At 43.9% G+C, this 22,800-nt stretch overlaps 2 protein-coding genes across 2 annotated transcripts; one reads left to right on the forward strand and one right to left on the reverse strand.

The window, feature by feature from the left end:
* The first annotated feature begins 1,402 nt into the window (after positions 1 to 1,402).
* Positions 1,403 to 14,879, forward strand: LOC118777011 (serine/threonine-protein phosphatase 2A activator-like). The gene is made up of 10 exons (XM_036527699.1): positions 1,403 to 1,476; positions 4,404 to 4,516; positions 4,947 to 5,033; positions 5,694 to 5,819; positions 7,593 to 7,710; positions 8,860 to 8,959; positions 9,157 to 9,281; positions 9,458 to 9,558; positions 11,096 to 11,203; positions 14,715 to 14,879. Exons 1-10 carry the CDS (start codon positions 1,449 to 1,451, stop codon positions 14,787 to 14,789), a joined length of 981 nt encoding a protein of 326 aa, XP_036383592.1. The 5' UTR covers positions 1,403 to 1,448; the 3' UTR covers positions 14,790 to 14,879.
* Positions 14,880 to 20,766: 5,887 nt separating this feature from the next.
* LOC118776926 (immediate early response gene 5-like protein) lies at positions 20,767 to 22,259 on the reverse strand. The gene has a single exon (XM_036527575.1). The coding sequence runs from the start codon at positions 22,065 to 22,067 to the stop codon at positions 21,153 to 21,155; it is 915 nt and encodes a 304-aa protein (XP_036383468.1). The 5' UTR covers positions 22,068 to 22,259; the 3' UTR covers positions 20,767 to 21,152.
* Between the last annotated feature and the right edge of the window lie 541 nt (positions 22,260 to 22,800).

Raw genomic sequence — 22,800 nt, forward strand, 5'->3', positions numbered from 1 at the left:
ATCGTGGCACAAAATCACTTTCCAGAACTTTCTCCGCCGTTGTCCCCCGATGGTGGAATGATCATCCACACTTCATGTGTTCTGTTGAGTCCTTCACTATCTTCAAGAAAAATCTGAAGACACAACTCTTCCGCTCACCTGAGCGCCTGAAACACTACCACCTACAGCAATTTCTTATATCGTAAATTGTTTTGCATATTTCAAAAAAAAATCAATCTGTTTTATGCATTTTTATTTCCACCGTCTAGATTGTACCTTGTCTGGCTGACTATTGAAACTTGGTCATGCTGCACTTCTAATATTGTTGAATTCTTATGTGGCTTTTTGTACTCACTTGCCTCACTTGTCTGTCGAATGAATAAATGAATAAAACCTCTAACTTGGCGGATGGCGTACCTGCCATCCCAATAACGGATTGGATGCAACGGCTGATTAGGCTTACTATACATGCCACTCCTTTTTTACCTTTCATTATAGGTTGAGTCTGACATAGAGCGTGAATGAAGCTGCAGACATTCAAAATAATCGACAAATTGACTTTATCAAAGAAGTATAGGGGTGTAATGTACCATATTTGGACAAAGTTCAGTTTTAGCCAAAAATTTAAAAAGAAAAAATGCTTGATGGTTATTTAGCTGCGCAGACCCCATGCATTGGCTGTTTTAGAACATCGCGTCGTGCAGATTTTACGCAACCGATTGTAATATCACCACAGGCTTGAACCATCCTGATGATACATGAAACATAACTAGTATCATTAATAACAGACTGAAAATAAAACAGTTTAGATTATTAAATTAATTTATCAAGGAATCAATCAATCAACCAACCAACCATTCAATCCATCAATCAGCTTTTGCCCTTGGGAAAAAAGTTTCCATTTGGTGAAAGATATTATTGATGCCTGCAGGTGGATTTAGCTTCTAGGGATCCAATAAGCACCGCAAAAGGATGACCAAATGAAGTAATGAAATTAAAATTAAATGCAATGTATCTGAGGATTTTATGTTTTTTTTTTCTGAGATCTCTCGTTTTGATCTGACGTCAGGTACTGCGGGACCTTTCGTTTTGCGGGCTCAGCAGAAATTTCTCTCAACAACAGAGAGCGGACCTATCCAGTACATTTAGACGGGTCAGTGCACAATTATAAGACGCTTCAGTGGTCTGGAAAGGTCACAATAGTACACGGGCTGTCTGACGTAAAATCACATCAGGTCGTGGAGTGAGAGGGGGTGCTTATATTTTCGATCAATGCTGTGTGAATTCACTGATCTTATATACACATAGATCGGCTAATACCGTGGGCTCGTTACAGAAGATGATCCATCCAGATGACGTATCTGAAGACCAGTGCATCTGCGCAGCCTTGATCAGAGAAGACCAGGCAGGGTGAAAGGCGAAAGGTAATGTTGGCTAGCTTAGTTAGCTGGTAGCCTCTCTCGGTAAACATGGCAGAGACTGGACAGCTACACTCCGGTAAGCACAGTGCATTAAATGCTTAAAGTGCAATTAAACTGCTTGACATGGATGCTCCTTTAAACTTTAAACGCTGAACAGTGCTGTGCGCCTCGCCAGCTAGACAGACGGCAGCTAATGTTAGCTCAGTAAGATATCTTGTCTGTATGTGTTGTCTGTGGCTGTCTGGCTAACGTTAACTACCCGGTGTTTTCAGCTGTCGATATCGCAAAAGAGAGCAGCAACTTGCCACTCCCATTTGAGAAGTAATTGCTCGTTTCACCATTCAGCCCAGTTGGTTAGTTAAACCGATCCTAGAATAAAATAAGAGCGGCATGCATTTTCTGTATTGCACTGACGTTAGCCTCGATAGCTAGACAGCTAGCTAAAAGTTGACAGCAAGTCGGGGTAACTTGCGACCAAGTCAGCCAGCTAATACCATTAGCCTAACATGATAGCTGCTATAATGCTAACAGTAAGAAGATTCAAAGATGATTTGCACTAAGACAGCGGCTGGTATAGTGGCGACGTAAGTGGATAACGTTAAGCCATCCAGCTAAGCTAGCCTCGCAAAATTAAATGGATGACGCCCACCTCGATGTTTTACCCCATGACATTTTGTGCGATTTATTCATTTACGTCGTTTAAGCAGATTTATTATGTTAGCAGACGGTAAATGAAAACCGTTGCAGCTATAACGTTCTTAATTTGCAGCCAGTAACTTAGTTATAAATAGGTAATTGTTAGTTCTCTGACTTGTACTCTATAATTACAGTATTACAAGTAGCAAAATTTTCCTGTGCGCTGTCATCTCAAATTGAAACTGGCTATTCACTGTAATTTCATCCTTGCATTTCTGACGCACTGCTATTCAGAATGACACGGTACAAATGTTGAGGGGGAAAAACGACATAGATAAAATAGACTTACATCAGATAAGAAATAACTCGAAATCGGTCCGTTGTTACTGTGATGTTCGTTATCACATAAGGAGACGTTTGTCCACCAAAGCGACTCGGGGAAAAGGTGCTAGACATTACAAAAATCTGGGACAGTCCATTCATAGAGACGAGCACCATGGTAACTCTTATGTAAAGCAATAGAAAAGAAGCTTTCGCGGTAGCAACCCAGTTTGCCTTAGGCATTAACTGAAAGGTTGCAATTTCACTTTGGGCCGTTTCAATAAAGTTAATAACCCATATCGCCCGATGGATTAACATCAACAACTGTAAGTATCGTGCTCTTTGGTATACAAGCTTGAAACTGCAAAACTTTTTGACTTAAAGTTTACAGATATTTTGCCATCTATTTGTTGGTGACAGGTGATTTCATAGTGGTCAGGTTTTCAGTCGTCGTTCCCTAAAGGTGGTTTACTAGGGCCCAGCTAAACTATTAATTATACAGTGGAACATGTGAAAATTAAACCATGCAGGCCTAAATGTAGCAAACAGGCTATTGAGCAACGCAGTGACGCTGGGGCAGCGCTACAAATTTTGACTAATGTTATGCTTTGCTTGTGGATCTCAGCGTAGGTTGCAACTTCTGTAAATTTCGGGACTGAGCACAATAATTATAATATTGTTTTACACTAAGACACAGTCAGTGGTTCAATTTTTTCATTTCAACTTGCATCGAAAGTACGTGTAGCGGCACCGTGCGCGTTTGACCTGAAATCCAAACGCAAAATTTGCAAATGCAGAAAAACGGTGAAAGTGACCCTGAAAATGTAAAGAAATTCACGTTTTACCGCTAGCGCAGGTAATCTTTTAATGTTTCCATAATTAGACCTGATTAATAACTGTGCCTTTGGGCTGTGTGCTGATTCAGTGAAACGAACATTATGTGGATTGACTGACATAATACGCGCGGTGAATGGGAGCTATCGATATGATTTCAAAGATCAGTGCAGATGCGCAGCATTTATCCAAGAAACAAGCCTTTCGTTTTCCCGGAAAGGTGCTCAGATTCGTGTTCATGTTGTTGAAAGCACATGCTGCACAACCACGTGTGTGGGCTTTCTTTTGATTTTTTTTCATGTGAGGTAACCATCAAACGATCTGCTATTACACAATCAATAATTCATTCAGGTGAGAGGATCTAATTCCAGGTGAGAACAGATACCGTAGGGTTCATCTAAACAAATCAATTTATATTTAGCGGGTGTGTTTACCAGTATGTCATATTAAAAATGTGTGAATTCTCCATACCATTCACTAGGTTAAGGAAATAATCGAAAGTTTGCCCTCCGCTCTCAGTGTAATGGGGGAACAACAAGGTTAATTTTTGGTTTTCTGTATCTCTTTTGCATAACCTCAATTTTGCTCATCTCTGTAAATTTGCACCGTTAAATGCTTTCAGATATTAGTTTAATGCGTGTTTATAGTCAAATGGGCCAGAATAGAACCACAGCCAGAATTATACAGTTCACATAATCATTTTTAAGACTGGAGATTAGCTGAATCCGGGGAGGTTTTAGTGTTTTTTGGAACGAGGGATTATATCATTCTTTAACTTTATTTTAGTATGTGGCCACCTCTCATTAAAGCAATATTTTAAAAATCTGAAATTTGATCGGCTGGGAGTGATTTTTAGGTTGTTCAGTTCCTGCATATCTAGCAGTTATGAATCATTCTGCTTTTGCACAAAAATACTGGGAAATTAATTCCAAGAGTTGATTTTTATTTTCTGCTGGGCACAGAAAAAGTCACTATTGCAGTGCCTACCTGCAGTCCCTTTTGTGATATTTTGTGATGCATATATGTATATACATATACTTAAAGAAAAAAAAAATATATATATACACACATATATACATATATTATATATATATATATACACACATATATACATATATTATATATATATATATATATATATATATATATATATATATATATATATATAATTTATATTTATTTATTTATTTTTGTTTACATTTCCTTCTGCAGGCTCCTCCCCTGAAGATGACATGCACACTCCTCTGCCTATCAGCTTCGACTTCAAGGTCCCAAAGAAGGAGATCAATATGGTGCCTGACATGGGCAAGTGGAAGCGTTCTCAGGTACGTTTATACACCTTGGTGGCTTTAATACTTAATCCAGTCTATGACACATCATCTGAGACTTACAGGAATATTAATGAAAAAGAAATTACGGCACTATCAATCCATCACACAGTTCATAGTGTGGTTAAATTGACAGGAGTTCACGTCAGACTTAACAGTTATCACAGTAGTTCATGTAAATTTTTCTACTAAAAAATCTGTGTCAGAGTATCAAAATTAACCTTTGGTGCAAGATGCACCAAATACACACCAAGTTGGTGATCTTTTCAGAACAGATTGATAACAGCTTTATTTGTCCAACCAAGCCCTGAGTTTTATTCTCTCAGCCCGAGGTTCCTTCTAAGCCAGCTGATGGATGCATTCAGACAGTGTGCATGAGACGCTTCAAGCACACATGGATTTTCTGTTTCTCCCTCTCTGCCCCCAGGCATATGCAGACTATATGGGATTCATTCTGACTCTGAACGAGGCCGTGAAGGGAAAGAAGCTTACCTGTGAATACACAGTGTCCGAGGTACTGCACGGCATGGCATCGCATCCTTTCACGCGCTGGCCAGCTGAGATCACATGACACAGATCACCTGACACCGCTCCGGGGTTTGTGCTTATAGCTGGCAGCCAGCACATTACATTTGCTTCTACAGATCATTCAATTTGGGCTGAGCACCTTGCCCACAGGCAAATGGCAGTGCCCCACCTTGGACTTGAACCTGTAGCCTTTTGGTTTCAAGCCCTGACACTTAGCGCTATGCCACAGTGCAGTGACAGATATTAGGTGACATGTAGTTCAAATTAGGATTGAAGGGCTCTCTGTTTTACGCCAAAGGGAATTTACATGGAGAATAACCTTTTAAATACCTTTTAAATGAGTGGTCAATATGTGCTGCTGAAGGTAGCCTTGGCCAGTAATATCCTTCAGCCGTGGAAAGAAAAGGTTAACACTCGTAATGTGTTACAGTACTTCTACTGGAATATTTCATAAAAAGGATAGACTTCTGGTATTGTCATTCCCTGGGGTGAGAGCTACATTCTTACACCATTCATTTTAAAGTTGATTTCCTTCATTCTCAGTTACTGCTCCACATGTAAAAAACCAATCGCTGATTTGTTTTAGATAACAGTGGCTTTTTGTGAATGGGAGTTGGTCTGATTGATTCCCCGCCCTCTGTCCCAGACGGTGGAGAAACTGCTGTCTCTATTGGACACTCTAGACCGGTGGATTGACGAGACTCCACCCATGGACCAACCCTCACGCTTCGGGAACAAGGCCTACAGGAGCTGGTTTGCTAAGCTGGAGCAGGTAGACATTGAGCAGCTGCAACCACTCTTTAACAGGGATGGGTATCTCCATCACTGAGGCTGATGCAGTACACATCTCGATGCATTACTAACAATCTGATATATTAAAGATATATATGAAGCAACTACTAATGTGATACGATGTGATTCACTCCTATTGCGATGCAGTGCGATTCGACACGATTTGATTCAACACAATGCGATTCAGTGCGATACGATGCAAGGCAAAACAATATGATGCTATGCAATTCAATATGGTACAGATAGTTTGATTTTATTTCTTTGGTTCTTCTTAAGCCGACAGCAAATCATAAATTAACTAAGAAAATGCCATTTACTTAAGTTAGTCGTGCTGCCTGTGTACTTTATAGCAGCACGGCATATTTTGCAAATTGCATGCATCTTGTCAAATTGTTCGTCTCTCTTGAAAAATCCTTAGTGTCGCCAAACATTTGCTTTGTAGCAATTCGGCGGAACGTGTAGATCTTCCTCCTCCATGATAATCTGTGACTTACCCGGACACGCCTCCAACTCGCGCGACACTTGGCCGAGAGACTTGACGAGAATTGGCCACTGACAGCAGTGGAGATGAGAGAGCGCACTTGAGAAACAGTTTAGAGAGGAGGAATCAACCTAAATAGAAAATTATTGGTCACATTTCTAAATTATAAAGGCATAGGGCCTCTACTAATAACTATATATAAATAAGTCGGATTTTACCAATGCAAAGATGTTAGAAACAATGCATCCTAAACTGTATCTGGTGCACAGTTTTTTAATTGGAGCAATCGCATTCTGAACTTTTATGCCGGTGCACCAATGCGAAACGGTGAATCTTACCATCCCTGCTCTTTAACAAGCTTCATTTGTAGCCTTCCTCCAAAACATTTATTCTGTTTTTTTATCTCAACAAATTCTTCCAATGGTCTAGATCATTGTTGTTCTCCTTTTAAATTTTTCATGTGGGCAGACACCTCCAAATTTTCTGTGGCCCTCTGCCTTAAAAAGCATATCCATTTGCTGGCAACAGCTGGTGAACCCAAGACAGAGCTAGCACAAATCTTCCCTTTAGACTGATTGTTGCTCCTTGCCTGTTTTCCTTTGTTTTGATTAACAGTCAAGCCAATTAATTAGCTGAGTAATCTGTACCAGTTGGTAGCTAATTCCCTAATAATTGTGTGCTGCAGCAGCGGCCTTTCTCTTTACACCACTGAATTATGCAGAGTTTGCACATATGCACTGATTGTTTGATTGTGGATAAATCTCTTCTCGATCCTCCGCTGTAATTAAAAGAAAGGGCATTACCTGCCAGTGGGTGTAGACTCAGGCACCTCTATTGGCATGTTTGCTCAACAAAGGAAAATATGCTGAGAGTCAGACTTCCTCCTTCTCTGTTTTAAGATCACAGTGCCCCACAGGTTGTTGCCATGTTGAAAGAGAGAGGTCTGTTTTGGGGGCAGCAGGTGCTTTAACCTGGCTCAGGGAAGAGCAGCTTCAGTGGAACAGTGACAGGTTGGAAGGTAGTTTGAGTCAGCCCCGGTTTCCATGGCAGCACCCATATTTCTGCCTCTGTGTGGATTTTGCTGTGGATCCTGAAATAAACGCTCTTCTTTTTGCTCTGTGTGTTTGTGTGTGTGTGTCTGTGTGTGCATGTGTATATATGTGTGAGCATGTGTTTATATGTGTATATGTGTGTATGTATGCACACGTGTGTGTGTGTGTGTGTGTGTGTGTGTGTGTGTGTGTGCGTGTGCATGCGTGTGTCCGCCCACAGAAGGCCGAGGCCCTGGTTTCTGCTGTTATCCCTCCTGAGGTCAGTGCAGCAGTTCCAGAGATAGCTGCCTATTTGAAGGAGGCTGTAGGGAACCCCACCAGAATAGACTATGGAACAGGTACCAGCGCCGAGAGTCACTCATTCGTATTAACTTAAACCTCATTTGGCAGACACTCATCTGTCTGTTTGTGGAGCTGGAAAGGGTTGTCTGGATGCAGTAGATGGTCAGTGTGGAGTGCTGAATGCTGGCCTTTTGTCTTTTGTGCTTTTACCCTTGGGCTCGAGCACCCAGAGTCTTTGATCATCTTCATTGTTGCTTAGTTGAGCAGGCCAGACATAAAAGAGTGTTTGAAGCTGGGCTCCTCCGCCCTGGTACAGGAAACCTGTGGTGTGTGAAGGCTGTTATACCAGCCAGGCACTTAAACTCCTGATTCAACCAATCTGGGTCTTGATTGTAAAGCCATGTAGCTCCTCTCCCTTGTTCTGGGGGTGATGAGAGATGCTGAGAAACAGGACCTGAGTTCAGTTGGCCAGATTTAAAGGTTTCAAATGTTTCTTTTGTCTGGAAGTTTACGAACTGATTGATAAGTTGTCTCCTGAGTGGCACCTCAAAAATACTGTTCTTTGCATGAGTTTTGCTTTTGAGCGGTCATCCAGCTTCCACTAGAGGGAGCTGTTGTTGCAGTCATAGCGGCATCCTCTAGTGAAAATTTGTATGATCCTCTTACCACAGTTTTAACTGCACTTGTACCTGTCTCCCCCCTTGCATATTACAGTGTTGAAAGCCCCACTCACACTGAATTCTAAACTGTAGATTCTGCCTATGAGGTACACAGTCTGAGTCAAAACAACTTTGATTCTAGAATTTTTTTGCAAATTATGAGACACATCTGCAATGGGCCCTGGCAATACTGTTGCTGTTGTAACTGTGCTGTTGTTACAGTTACAGTACAGTACAGTTACAGTACAGCTTTACATGCAGCCAGTGTCAATGCCTTTAATGTCAATGTCTTTCTCAGTGTAATGGTGATCTAGTAGTGTGGTGTAGTAGGGTAATGGTGTCAGTGCTGTCGAAACAAAGGTCTCAAAGGTCTTTGTCAGTGATATTGTAACAGAGCCCTAGGAACGTCAGTGCTGTGTGTTGTAACAGTGCCCTAGGAGTGTCAGTACTGTTGTAACAAAACTCTGTGAGCATCAGTGCTGCTGTAACGGAACTCTAGGAGTGTCAGTGCTGCGTGTCATAACAGCACTCTAACTGTGCTTCCAGGTCACGAGGCTGCCTTTGCTGCCTTCTTGTGCTGCCTCTGTAAGATCGGAGCTCTGCGGGTCGAAGACCAGCTTGCCATCATCTTTAAGATATTTGACAGGTGTGAGCAAGGGCTTCACTTCCATTCCCACAGCCCTCACGGTCGAGGCAGATAATAATGTCTAACTAGCATACGGCAGCTATTAAGCGTGCCCTTAGACGTGGTTTTGCTTTGTTTTTCCTTTTAAAAGGATTGTTTTTTTGCCTCTGTCAGAGAGCACCCACAGTCTCCATTTTCACTCGTTCCATCTCGCACAGGTACCTGAAAGTGATGCGGAAGCTGCAGAAGACTTACCGGATGGAGCCGGCTGGCAGCCAGGGCGTGTGGGGGCTCGACGACTTCCAGTTCCTGCCCTTCATCTGGGGGAGTTCCCAGCTCGTAGGTGAATCCCCTGCTCGCCTGCTTTTCACATCATACGCCCTCGCGTGAGAAGCAGATCGGTGAAATCCTATCTGCTCGACGCTGAAGGCAGTGTTTGGAGCCTGTGAGTGAGAGACACCCAGTGGCGGAAGGGTGTAATTGCGTGCTAAGTTTCTTCTCGTGCTCTTCCTGCCTCAGATCATCCTACGCTGGAGCCCAGACACTTTGTGGAGGAGAAGATAGTGAACGAACACCACCAGGACTACGTGTTTCTGGACTGCATCAAGTTCATCAATGAGGTGGGCACTGCTGCTGAAGGCTGAGATGTTGGGTGTTGGGTTGATGTGCATTGTGCCTAATGCACTTCAGAGCCTTTTATGTTGGTGTTCAGTTCTCCCACCATCCCCTGGCCAGCTGCGTTTCCATGCGGATCGTGGGGGCCCGGCCCGGACGTGGCGCCCCTCACTTACGTATGACGCGTGGGCGAGCGGGTGGGTGCGTGCGCCGAAAGCGTGGGAACAGATTTGGAGTGCGGGGGCGGAGGAGGCCCGGGGAGGTGCGGCTGTAATGTCCGCTTCCTGGTCTGCGGCCAGAGGAGGAAGCTGCAGCTGTGCTCGGGCCTGCTCGTGACTCAGTTCCCAGAGTTTCAGGGAGGGTCTGGGGGGTTGAGGGGGCAGTAGAGGACATCAGAGTTGGTCAGGACTTCCTGTCTCTCTTTCTCTCTCGGTCTTCCCTTACTGGTCTCGCTGTCTCTGTTTGTTAAAAGCTACCATTAATGGCAACACCCCACCATCAGCGCATCTAAGGGTCATCTAGGAGCTAGCTACACACACACACACACATACATATACACACACACACGTAGCAGAGCTGAAGTGATTAGCTCGTGTGAGTCCTGCGTAAAGCCTTAGGTAGCGGGTAGCAGGTAGCCGAGCGGTTGCAGCGGCTACGTCACTCCCCCGAGACCTGGTTAAGTAGCGTTGTTGCCAACAGGCTAAGGGAAATTTGCCTTTAGCTCAACTGGTAACGACGCTGGCTTTAAGTGGTTGGCAGTGAGCAGTGAGAACCTCGGTTCGAAACTCGCTCGCTCGCTGACCCCCACCCGTTACACACACACACACACACACACACACAGTAAGCCATACACTGTTCAGCAGTCAGGTGGTATCCCCCCCCCCCCCCCCCCCCCCCCCCCGTCCAGGGCTCCAGACACGCAGTGACCCCTGCCAAATATCCCCACGCAGAATGACCTCAGAAATTTGAGCTATTCGTCAGGGAGAGTCCCACAGCGCCATCATGTGCGTGGGTGTGTTTGAAAGAATGTAACCTCTCCGCTGCAACTCCTCAGCTTAATTCAGACTGGACTCTGGCTGCACCAGAAAACACTACACAACAGACATGGAGGAGGGTGTGGCATCATCAGCTCCAAGTTGAAAACATTCTATTGCTTTTAAAAACACCAAATTCAAACTGTTAACATTAGCTGTTAGGAGGAGGCGAAATTACTCTTCGGGGACTGATATGTGGAATGCATTGTTGTTTCATGTTAGCTAGCAGCTGTATTAAGGTCACATGAAGCTTGGTAAAGTTTCTAAGAAAGATGACGGCACCTGTGTTAAATTCGTTATTTGACGTGTTTTTAATCAAAAGCATTCTGGATCAAAGGTTTTGCACGTCAGTTAGAGTTACTCACAGGGACGGCAGGGAAACTCTGTACTATACCTCTGAAGGACAGGTACCCTTTAAACCCTGTGTAACACTGCAGCGGCTGACTTTATGTTACCAGTGGAAGCGGACTCCTGGTGCCACCGTCTGCCTCTCTCTCTCTGTCTGCAGATGAAGACTGGCCCGTTCGCCGAGCACTCCAACCAGCTGTGGAACATCAGCGCTGTGCCAACCTGGTCCAAGGTCAACCAGGGCCTCATCAGGATGTACAAGGCCGAGGTACAGGCTGGGGCCCACCATGCGTGGTCTCCGCACCCACAGGCCTGTTTCACTGTTTTTTTTAAACTGTCTGTCCATCTATCTATCTACCTGTCTGTCTGTCTGTCTCTCTGTCTAGCTATATATATTTTTTAATACAGTGGCATTCCATCAGAGGTGTCTTCAGCACTACCCCCAGTGTTGCCATACACCGCTTTCCCTTCTACCTGTACAGCCCAGCTTGGTGCCGTTTCCGTCCTGTTGTTTGCCCGATTTCTCCTTTGCAAGAAATCCGTAAACTAACCCACTGACCCGCCCGCAGATGCACTGCGCTGTGTGACTCTGGTATGGAGGAGCTACAGCCTTCGAGGCTGGAGAAGACTGAGCTGTTGTAGGCCTTCGGTTCGGGAGTCCCGTTACGCTCCGTAACACATTCTCTGTGTGCCCTTGAAGGCCGTGAAGGCACAGCAGCCTGCAGCTAATAATCTTCCTCCCTCCAGCAGTATGCAGCGGAGTGGTGTAGTGGCAGTTTTTTTATTAAGTGGATGTAGACGCTGCAAGCCATGTGAGCCGCTCTGGGTAAGGGCATCTGCTAGGCAATGTAATGTTGTAATGCAGTGTAGCCGTCATTACAGGAAAAAAATGGTATCGGTGCAAATGAAGCCTCTGCGAGCTTGTGGGCTGGCCAGGGAAGGGTTAAGAGAGAGAGAGAGAGAGAGAGAGAGAGAGAGAGAGAGAGAGAGAGAGAGAGAGAGAAGGCGTGACTCCCTTAGCTTTGCACAGCACTGTAGACCCCAGGCCCCCCTACTCACCCCCACACACACACGCACACACACTCATATGCACACATGCACACACATACGCACTCCAACATACGCACGGACACACACACACAGCTCCACACACAACAGGGCCTATCATGCCTACCTATATAGGCATAGTGTGGTCCCTTCCAGTGCCACACGGTCACCTGCAACAGAACAGGTGCTCTGGTTCAGTATATGCATATTTGTCTGTTCAGCTATTCATTTTCTTTGTGTGTGGATGTATTAGAGTGAGTATGTGTGACTATGTTTCTCTATGAGGAGGCTGTGTTTGTGTGTGTGTGTGTGTGTGTGTGTGTCTGTGTCTGTGTGTATTAGAGAAAGATATATTTGACTATTTCTCTGTGCAGTGTGTGTGTTGGGGGGGGCACTGGATGGGTATATTAGCGTTTCTCAGTGAGGAGTATGTGTGTGTGTGTGTGTGTGTGTGTGTGTGTGTGTGTGTGTGTGTGTGTGTGTGTGTGTGTGTGTGTGTGTCATGTAGCGGTTAGTGGGTTTTTTTTTTCTTTGACGTGACAGGGCATGCAGTTGTTGATCATTCTTGAAATGACTGAGCAGATAATAGGGATGATAGAGAAATGACAGCTTCCTGCATTGTAGGTCTTTCAGCCACAAGAAAAATATGATAAGCTAAAAGACTGAGATAAATGTTTCATGTTAAAAGTGAAAACATTGGTCAATTTAGTTTATTAATTCTCAGTTTTGTTTGTCTGCAGTTAGAAATTTCCTCAGACAAGGTACTTAACCCACAATTGCCTCAGTAAAATATCCAGCTGTATAAATGGATAACATTGTAAAGAACTGTAACCTATGTAAGTTGCTTTGGATAAAAGCGTCTGCCATATGAATAAATGTAAAATGTAGATGTAAAATTTCCATGCGATGCAGACGTGTTTGCTGCTATAAAATGATATGTTACAATATTAAGTGAAAGTAAGTAAAAATAATTAATAAGTAAGTAAAAATATCATTTTATCTACCTAAAAAACCTATGTGATGTGATGAGTACAGGTATCCTACAGGGGGAAAAATTGCTCCCTTACTCTTAAATACTAACCATTTCCTTCTTGTTATTGTGAGATTCCACTTTTTGAATAATTTGCAAAGAGAAAAACCATACAGAGGTAAAATGTATAAAAATAAGAAGCAAGATTAGCTGGAGTAAAGGACACTCCCTAACAAAGATGGTTTTTTAGGTTTTCTGTTCATGCCAGCTACATTAAAGACACTTAAAGTCACAATAAAGTATAAATGAACATTTGTTGTTTTTTTTAAAATTAATTAAGGACATTGGGGCAAAAGTGAAATGGACAAGGAATACATCAATTTAAAGGTAATCAAGTTATTCTATTTGTCGACTGCTTTTGAGGCATGATTTTGCCAGTTTGCCAGTTACTTTAAGTGACTGCAAGTGGCTCCAGGGTACTTTTTGTCTTTCACAAAAGGACCGAGATGAGTTTTCCCACCCCTAATCCAACCCCCAACCATTTAGCGTTAATTTTCGATTCTGATCCAGGATCAGTGAGTAAGGGCAGGAAGAGCCTACGCCCTGCAGAGGTATGTAGGCCCCGTTGTTGCCTTGGCAAGGGTGTGAACGAGCTGACAGACCACCCCGGCGTGGCCGTTAGGATTTACGTAGCCCACGGGAGATTGTCACCTCCTCCGCTTACCTGTCGAAGACCCCGCCCATCACCTGTCTCAGTAGGCCTCGGGGCAGAGAGCCCAAAGCCCCCATTCCCACTCCAGGGACTCAAAGGGTCAGGACCGTTCTGAACCAGAAAATCCCCAGATGGCCGCCTTTGTTAGAAACTGCTGCTCGATTAGCATGAGACTGAAGTGATCTTGAAGGGGATGCCAGAGATCCTGTCTGCTCTTACTAGTGACTTTTTATTCATTTGCAATAAAAATCCTTGCGCGCCTTTTCCTCCAATCCTGCCTTCGACACATGACTTATAATATATTATATTATTATAATATTATTATGTATTTATTTTCCAGGGGTCTCTCGACTGCCTTTTCCCAGGGTCAGGGAATAATTTTCCAGTATTCTCCCAGTTGTCCAGGGGGTTTCTTTTATTGCCTCTGGGAAATGCACTATGCTACATGTGACAATCTTGATTGAAATGTGCTGTAACAATTAAAATTTGATTTATGGATTATTTCTGTGCAGTCTCTCAGCTCAGTGTTTTGTTCAGTGATGTTTTTTTTTGGTGGTATGAATCATCTTACCTCAGGCAAACTTTAGTTCAGGACACATGCGAGTATGGAATGGATTTACACACTGAGTGTAACACGTTTTACACGTTTGAGTGCTTCCACTAATCTGACTTCAGCCCCACACACTAACATCAGCATGTGCTGTGTTCCCCCTCTAATGCATGTTGGAATGCACACTGGCTTTTAAGTTCTCTGTCTGAACCTTCGAAGAATGCATGGTGTAATTCCTCCAAACAGCAGATAGGTGGCTGTCCTGAGCCGCTGAAGGCCCTCACTCTCTTCACTGGAGAAATGGCTGTTGTGTAAAATCTTAATTGAATCTGAATGTAATTGTGATTTTTTTTCCCCTGTGCTGTAAAGCTGAGACACACAGTGTTGCGGTTCAGATATTTGGGAGAGTTACCCTTGGTTAATTTGAGGTCGGGTGAGATGGTTTCCGGAAGGCCCTTTCCTCTGGAGTGTCTGAGCGACGGTCTCTGCTCTGTCCGCAGTGTCTGGAGAAGTTCCCTGTGATTCAGCACTTCAAATTCGGCAGCCTGCTCTCCATCCAGCCCGCCCATCCCTGAGCGGGCCAGGGCCCAGCCTGAGAGAGGATGTGGCTCAGCCCAGAGGAAGAGGAGGAGGAAGAGGAAGGCCAGGAGAATCTACACAGCGATCCCAAGCCCAGTAGTTACTCCGCCCCCTTCTCTCAAGTGTCATTCAGTTCTATTTATTTATTTATTTATTTATTATTTGTATCCAATTCCATGTGTGTGTGTGAGTGAGTGTGGGGGTGTGTTTGTGTGTGTGCTGGCTGGGTGTGTGAGTGTGTGTGTGTGTGTGTGTGTGTGTGTGTGTGTGTGTGTGTGTGTGTGTGTGTGTGTGTGTGTGTGCGCGCATGCCGGCTGGGTGAGTCAGTGTGTGTGTGAGTGAGTGAGCCGGCTGCCATTGACAGCACCTTAGAGGCTATACATGCCTGGCTGTTTATTGATATAAAGATACCCGTGTAGATCAGCACCAGCTGAGTAAGAGGTGTGTGCTCATGTGACCTTCTTTGTATGCCAGTAGCTGCTGTGTGGAAAATATGATTTTATACACAGTCAATGCACTTAGCAGTGAGAGCCAAGTAATATGCAAATATTCTTTCATAGAATATTATTTTTTTCTCATTCTGTAAAAGAGGATAGTAGTCCTTTACTTCCTGTCAAATATTCATAGAGGATTTTTTCAGGACTTGCATATTGAGATGACACATTGTAACACGTGCGATAGTTCATTTAATTGGTTTCACTTTAACAGAATGAGATGTGATATTTAGCTTGTAGTTGTCGTGGTACTCCTTAACAGCACAATACATGAAAGTGAAGGAAAGGAAAAGGCACAATGATGTTAATAATATTTGATCAAAGATCTGTAGTTCTGTATTAGCTGTGACCTTGGCCTTATTCTGGCTTTCAGCGCTTAAACAAGATTGATTGCAGTATGTGCCTGATCCTCCATTAATCAAACAGAGGAAGACTGGTAGTAATAATCCTGATCCCCGCAGCTCTTTCAAACGTGAATTTTTAGGCCCGTCTGCCACAGCAGAACCGGTGATGTTTCGTTGCTGCTGTGGCAGTGAATGTAAAAGGACTCGGATTCAAACCCAGTATGCGGCCATTTCTTCCCTGTTTATCTGGAGTCTGCATGTAGGGACACTGCACTATTGAGAGGATTTAAATCCCCAGAATAAAACCGGGGTTTGTGGAATTATCTCCGGTCCCCCTGAAGGATAAGGCTGTCTGGCGTAGTCGTAGAGCAACCGAAGCTGAAGTCTTCCCCCGGTTCTCGGTCGGCTCGGACAGAGGTCCGCGTCAGAGGCAATAAGGCCTTAGCTATGCACTCTTTCTTGGCACCGCGCGCACAATCTCTGTAAATAACTCTCGCTCCACGGGCCGGCTCTCCCCTCGGTTACACACTTGCAGTCATAAAGGAAGGATTCGCAGGACTGACGGGTGTTCGGTGGGGCAGAACCGCAGTTCCACCGCGCGGCTCCACCGCACAGCTCGGCGGCGCCCCTGACCGCCGTTCACGCCGTGGCCGCAGGATGTGGACGTGGCCTACAGGTGCGACGCGCGAGGAAGCGGCAGTTTTATGTTCCCCTTTTCGCATCCTGCCGCGTTTAGGTCATGCTCCCTCCTTCCCAGCTGTTTCGGCTGGGTGCACAGGTAAATGCAGGAGCACTGCAGCCGCCAGTGGCAAAAAACTGACCCCCGCCCCCCCCCCTTCTCATTCACACTAAATACAGATGTCTGAGTACTATCTAATAGGGTTACCAGCAGGGAGGGGAGCCCATGCTCCTGGAAGGTGACAGGGTCTTCTGGAGTTTCTCATGCTGTCGCACAGGATTTAAATCCTTAACTTAGGAGAATGTTGCTTGAGCTTATTGACAGACTATCCAAACTTCCATTTAGTGATTGAAGTGAATCTCGCAGGTGTGCTGGTGCAACCGAACCCAGCAGCGCCCGTGTCCCTCCAGGTACATGGATGCCCCAGTCCTGATTTAAAGAGTTCCGGTGTTTGTGATGTGTCACACTAGTGCTTTGATTTGGGAGCAAACTATTTGAAAGGCTTGTTTAAGGCTATGTGGGTGCTAAATGAAAGTAAAAAAAAAGTCATTTTTGTTCCACTGAGTAAAATTTTATGGGTTGAAATAATAAGTAATGGATGTCTAGGAGAGCTGTTTGGAAGAGCTCTTCGTTACATCAGAGATCACATGACCATAAAGTTGTAATGGAATTTAGAGAGTGCTTAGAGAGATAGTCTATATTTTGGCCAGGTATTCAGCCCCCCGTGTTCCTTCTCTTCCTGGGACTTCCTTGCTTAGGAGGTTCTGGTTGGTAACAGGAGGTTCTGGAGCAGTCTGCCTTGCTCTGCCATCTGTGGATGTTCTGTTTTAGCATTCTCGAAGGGCTGTTGTCTCAGAACAAGCCAGCAAATCGGCTTCAACAATGGGAGAGTCAAAACTTTAAAACCGTTGTGCTAACTGGTGAATATATAGAGTGTCTGTGGTACCTGTATCCTGGCATAGGGGCTTCGGTTCTGGCAAGCAGAGACTGCTGCTAGGTTCTAGGGGCTGCTAATGTGCTTTGACTGTTCATTTCTTACAGAAAACACACAGAGGAGGAAGATGATCGCTAAAACTGATTGCACTTTTGTTAATGGTCATTAAGAACAGCGAGTATAACCCGACCAGTATATACCAAGCCTGTATTTGAACTGAGGGAAAATAAAGTTACTGGGAAAAAATGAAGCAGTGCCATCTTTCTTTTTATTGGAGTTTACAGCCTCGTTTTTTTCTTTATGTAGCAAACGTACACGGATAATCCAGTTGCTCGATCCAAATCTCAACAAGATGAAACATACACTATGGTGTGGAATTTTTAATTTTTAGATTTTCTCTAATATTCCTGTATTTGATGACAATATATTAATTGATGTTAAATGCGTTGGGGCAGCAGAGCGAGGTAGTGGTTAAGTTACTGGAGCATTTGAAAAACTGCTGTATATCTTTGTTATTATTCCTCGAGTGCTTTTTGTCTGGTCCATTCAGTCCATAGTCCTTTATAGCCGCTTCTCCATTAAAAATTACATTATAGCCTCTGTGATCAAGTGGAGAAGTATGAAGAAATAAATCAGAGGCAAACTGAGGATTGGAACGCTCGAGAAACAACGAATGCAATACAGTATTGCAGAAAGACTTCGCCCCTAGTGCTGTTTCCCATTAGGATTTTGAAGGAAAACTGTGGTTTCGCCTGGTTACCACTGGGAGGCGCTCATCCTACACAAATTTAAGAGGATCAATCTAACGCGAAAATCGAACAAAAAGGGGGACATTCACACGTTTACAGTATGTTTAGGATGCAGTAAATGCGCATTTAAAACTTAAGATATCGTCATATGAGAAGTTAAGGGACCCCTAATTTCTTTAGTTTTTCAGAGGAAGCACCTGAACCGTGGGGGGTGTCAAACGAACTCGCTTCTGCTACGCAATACTAAAAATGGAATTTAAAGCTGTACATTTTACGCCCAGCGATAAAAAAAAACATAAGCTAAAACAACTACAAAAGCGATAGTATGTTTGTTTTATGTTATAATGACTGCGTATTTAGTTCTGGATCGACTGCTCGTGAGATACGGTGTATATGTAAATCATTAATACCAATGGATTAGAAGGAAAGCGGTTACAAAAGCTATCTGTGACCGATATATGATTTAAATATGAACGCATCCATGAAATATACACGAAGTATCGAAACGGTGGTGCTGCAGACTAAGACCTGTAGTTATCTGTTGCGCTAACTTGCAGCAGCGGGATTCGGGGAGGAATGAAAAAGAGAGAGCCGAAGAAAGGGGGTGGGGTTGCGGGCAGCAGCCGAGCCGAGGTCAGTATGAGGTGCTGCCTGCTATACGGGCTTTTAATACCTTCCCCATTCATTGATTTTAGAGAACACCACCAAGTGGCATATAGCAGAGATAAACTGCGCGCACAGCCCAGGAAGAAAAGCGCTCAGCGTGCTGTCGGGGAACACGCGGCATTACGCACAGACGGGACCGTTTCAGCCAAATTTTAACCCTTAGAACTTAATGGAATTGTAAAGATTTTATACCTTCTGAAAAGGATGCTTGTATATTAAAATTCTTCTGTAAACTAACAACACATTTTTAACTTAAAGAACTGGGGTCAATGGATCGTATGCCTTTCCACTTGAACAGCCAGATTGTGACCCCAAGAAAATGTAGTGAGTAGAAAGGGATATCTGTAGCTGATAACATTTTAAACATGGTAAAAGTCTCGGCTCAACTTTTTTTTTTTTTTTTTTAACCCAGATTCTCACATGGTGAAACTTGCCCTGACATGAGAAAACTGTGAGATAAGCCATGACTAAAATTTTCTGCAAGCCTTCAAGTCCAGCTTCTCACCCTTGAATATCTTAGTCATGATGCCAAGGTGCAAGAAAAGAACATTTTATACACCGTTTAGCATTAGGTTAGCTTTAAATCTTTACTCTTGTTTCAATGGTGGTTAAATGTGGCAACTCTACATTGTGCTTACTGGCACTGAGCTGACATCCCTCTGGTGCTTGTCCGCAGCAGTGTGGTGTGGCGGCAGGGTGTTGTAATTTTGTAAAATTGCTTCAATAAATAACCAGCTGTGTAAAGCAGATGATACTGTAAATTGCACCACTGGATAAGATTATCTGCTAAGCAAAAACTGTAAAGTAGCCATCAGGTTCTGACCCAACTCTGAAGCATTCATTTGGAGAGGCAGCCAAATCCCCCCCCGGACTCCAAAGCACATGTGGAGCAAGGGGGGCGTGTAGCATGGAGACCCTGATCTCTTCAAAAAGTGATCCTGTTACAGCTTTTCAGGGTCTGCCTCACTAATAGATTTTTAATCAGTTATTTCCACCTTCCTGAACTAACAAGTTACATGATAAATTACACCTTTGCCCAGCATAGGCCTGGTTCATTGAAGAACCCAAACTGCCATAGGGTAGTTGCACCCAGCTTTTCCTCACGCCCCTAAACCAGTGACAGACATCTACTACATCAAAAATGGTATCAATATATAATTTCTATTCCAGACACTGTTGAAAGGAAAAAAACTCCATCAAGAGCAGATTTGTTTTCTTTTTTTAATTAAGATTATAAATTTAAACAAATATTTTTAAAACAGTTTTACCCGGTGATATACAATTTCATATGCACAAAAATACAAGAATATCAACAAAATATGGAGAGAACGTCCAAAAACGTTTTTTATTTCAATACACATAGTGCTTATATTGTGAGGATGCACGGCTAAATCATGAATTTGCCTTTTTAGAACAAAAGGTCTAAATAGAAAAACTTCTAACTCACAAATACAAGCAACGCTGGCACCGTGAGTTATTGTGAAGGAAGGCTTGATCAGTAACTTGTAGAAAAGTCAAGGGGGGAAACACATGGGTAACGCTCAGCAGACCAAACTGTCATTTAAAATACATGGTTGGATTAAAATGATGTACTGTCTGTGCATTCTGGGAGCTGTAGTGATAATTGATTGCTCCAATCCGAAAAAAGTGATGGGAAGATCGACACAAATGGACTACAAGTCCCACAGAACTGACACTACACACAGCAACCCGGTCAAGTCCACAAGAGAAACAGTTATCATATAAGAAAAATGTTCATATACATTAACCGCAGCTGAGGGTAAGAAAAAGTTTTGCATCTTTTTTCCGCCTTCACCAGTTGGCTAATGCTTTAGTCTGGTTGCGGACGTGCCACGATTCCTTTCAATGCATGTTGTCTGCAAGGAGTGTAGTTTAGATATCCGAGTTATCGTTCGTAAAACAAAAATATAACGACGACAAAGTATTCAAAGCGCCATTATTTAACGTTAGCTATACGTATTACCCTATACATTCGTTGCTTAGAATATCACAACCAAAACATACAACACAAAATGTTTCAGTGGAGTCTTCGCAAGCTGAATGGCACATTTTTTTTTTTCAGTAAAGATGATTTCTTACACATTTTCGGAATTATGTAGTGTATTTGAACTAGACAATTGTGTTCATTGGTTTTTCTTAACAAAGTTCGAAAAGCGAAACATTCAGTCACTTTAAATGTCTGTAGCAGTAGTAGCTAGCAGTATGCATTGGTTTAAGGCAACGAAATTAACTTCGTTAAGGATTCGCAACAGCCATTCAAATGTTCCAAATGTTTAGGTCGACATTTAGGTCTAAAGAAAGCCTCCACATCACGTCGTGTAACCACCCCTCCATATTTAAACGAAAATGAAATAAACAACAAAAATGCTTGATAATTAAATAGCCTATGTGCTGTTCTTGCAAAAATAAAGTCGATTTGTTTTAAACTCTGTACAATTTTATTTAACTACTTGTTTCTAATTTACCATGGAGTCAAAAAGCCACAATTGCTCGAGTCCATGCTCCAAGGCTCGCTAAGGCTTGCGTGCTACAGAACTGTCCGTTTAGGGTTTGCTCAAAGTCCGCCTGTCGGCTCACCAGCCCCGTAAACCCCGATCCGAAAATGGAGATAAGATTGGAAATGTTCGAAGAGTCAAGCTGATCGGAGTTGAGGCAGGAAAAGTCGTCAAACCTTGCCCGTTTACACGGCGTAAAATCCGGTATCTCCTCGGGTTCGGTCACGTAATACCCAAAGTCAACCTTGCGTTTCTTAGCTGGCGACTGCGCGCCCTGACAACACTGCTGGAGCGGCGCGCAGCAGTCCTGGTGGAGGTACCCGTTCTCAATAGTAGTGACTACATGCGTGTCCAGGTCCAGCACTGTCGTCTTGTTGCAGTGCATGCTGTTGGCTGGGGAAAAGTCGCAGTTCGACACGGGGTAAGGTTCGACACAACAGCTCCGGTAGAACGATGTACCCGGCTCCTTGCACACCTCTTCGCCGGGGAGCGACAAAGGCGCAGAGCAGGCGCTGGGTGCCTGGATGTGCGCCGATTGCGCGGCTGTATGGCTAGCTGGCAGTAGCGCACCGCATAGGCTCGCCGGCTCGCTCCCAGCGCCGTTGCCGCAGCACTCCTCGCCTTGCTCCATACAGTCCTCGGCCAAGTCGAGCGGGTTCAGCTCCTGAATTTCGTTACAAACGGTCATCACTTCCTCGTATTGCTGCATCCTGTATATCTCCGCGTACTTTTCGCTCATGTACAGCTGCCTGGCGTTTCTCAGGACGTAGGAGACCAGGAGGTTTTTGTGCAGCTTGATACCTCCTCTCTGCGTCCTGGAGTTGTGGATTTTCCGCAAAGAAATCGAGATCAGACTCTGTGCGTCCACGGCACACTCCATGGTGTTGATCATGGGTGAAGTGTTGTTGACTTCCCTCTTCTCTGGTCAAGAAAACAGGCTCTCTTTCAGAGGAAATCTCGATATTTCTTTCGGGGCGAAGGCTTGAGTCAAGTCTATGGAGAAACATTGAACACGGCTCCCTGCTCCCTTATGTATGTGAGCAAGCTTTCAACGGCTTGTTCGGCTTAGCCAGAGTAGATATATTTCGAAGAGGTTTCTGCCCACAACAGGTCCTACCAATGAGAGCCTGAGTTTGCTGAAGATTGACATGCACCTCCCGCCCACAGCTCTAGTTCGTGGCCAATGAAATAGAGGCGGTTCCTCTGTGCTATTCAAATACCAAACTGACTTTACCAGAGTGGAATGTTCTCAGGAGACGGATTGAGACGGAGAGCGCCCGAGCAATACACAGTGAATGTTGTATCGCAGAACGTTAATTCGACTTTAAAAGTTTTTTGGAGTAACAAAACCTTACAGAAACCAATCCGTAATGCAGATTTTGCAATTCTTTTTCAATCCAAACTTTGTGTGAGCGACATTTCTGTATTTGCGTACATGTTCGTACCCAAATGGGATTTAAACGCGGCATTGCATTTTCGATTTTCCAAATCCTTACACACACATTTTTAAGCATTTACGTACCTGTGTGTAAATTCAACAACGCACTAAACGTTTATTTTGGATAAAACGTTGTAAATGTCGAATCATGCTAGGATATGAATCGGGTTCGCTTTATTTATTTATT

This window comes from Megalops cyprinoides, chromosome 4 (genome assembly GCF_013368585.1).
Source record: "Megalops cyprinoides isolate fMegCyp1 chromosome 4, fMegCyp1.pri, whole genome shotgun sequence".
Lineage (NCBI taxonomy): Eukaryota > Metazoa > Chordata > Actinopteri > Elopiformes > Megalopidae > Megalops > Megalops cyprinoides.

What these genes read in the sequence shown, in the direction of transcription:
- LOC118776926 (XM_036527575.1), bottom strand. Translation starts at nt 22,067, where the DNA reads ATGATCAACACCATGGAGTGTGCCGTGGACGCACAGAGTCTGATCTCG.
- LOC118777011 (XM_036527699.1), top strand. Translation starts at nt 1,449, where the DNA reads ATGGCAGAGACTGGACAGCTACACTCCG. An exon ending in GCAAGTGGAAGCGTTCTCAG is followed by an intron (nt 4,517 to 4,946) that starts GTACGTTTATAC and finishes CTCTGCCCCCAG; the next exon opens with GCATATGCAGACTATATGGG. An exon ending in TCAGGATGTACAAGGCCGAG is followed by an intron (nt 11,204 to 14,714) that starts GTACAGGCTGGG and finishes CTCTGTCCGCAG; the next exon opens with TGTCTGGAGAAGTTCCCTGT.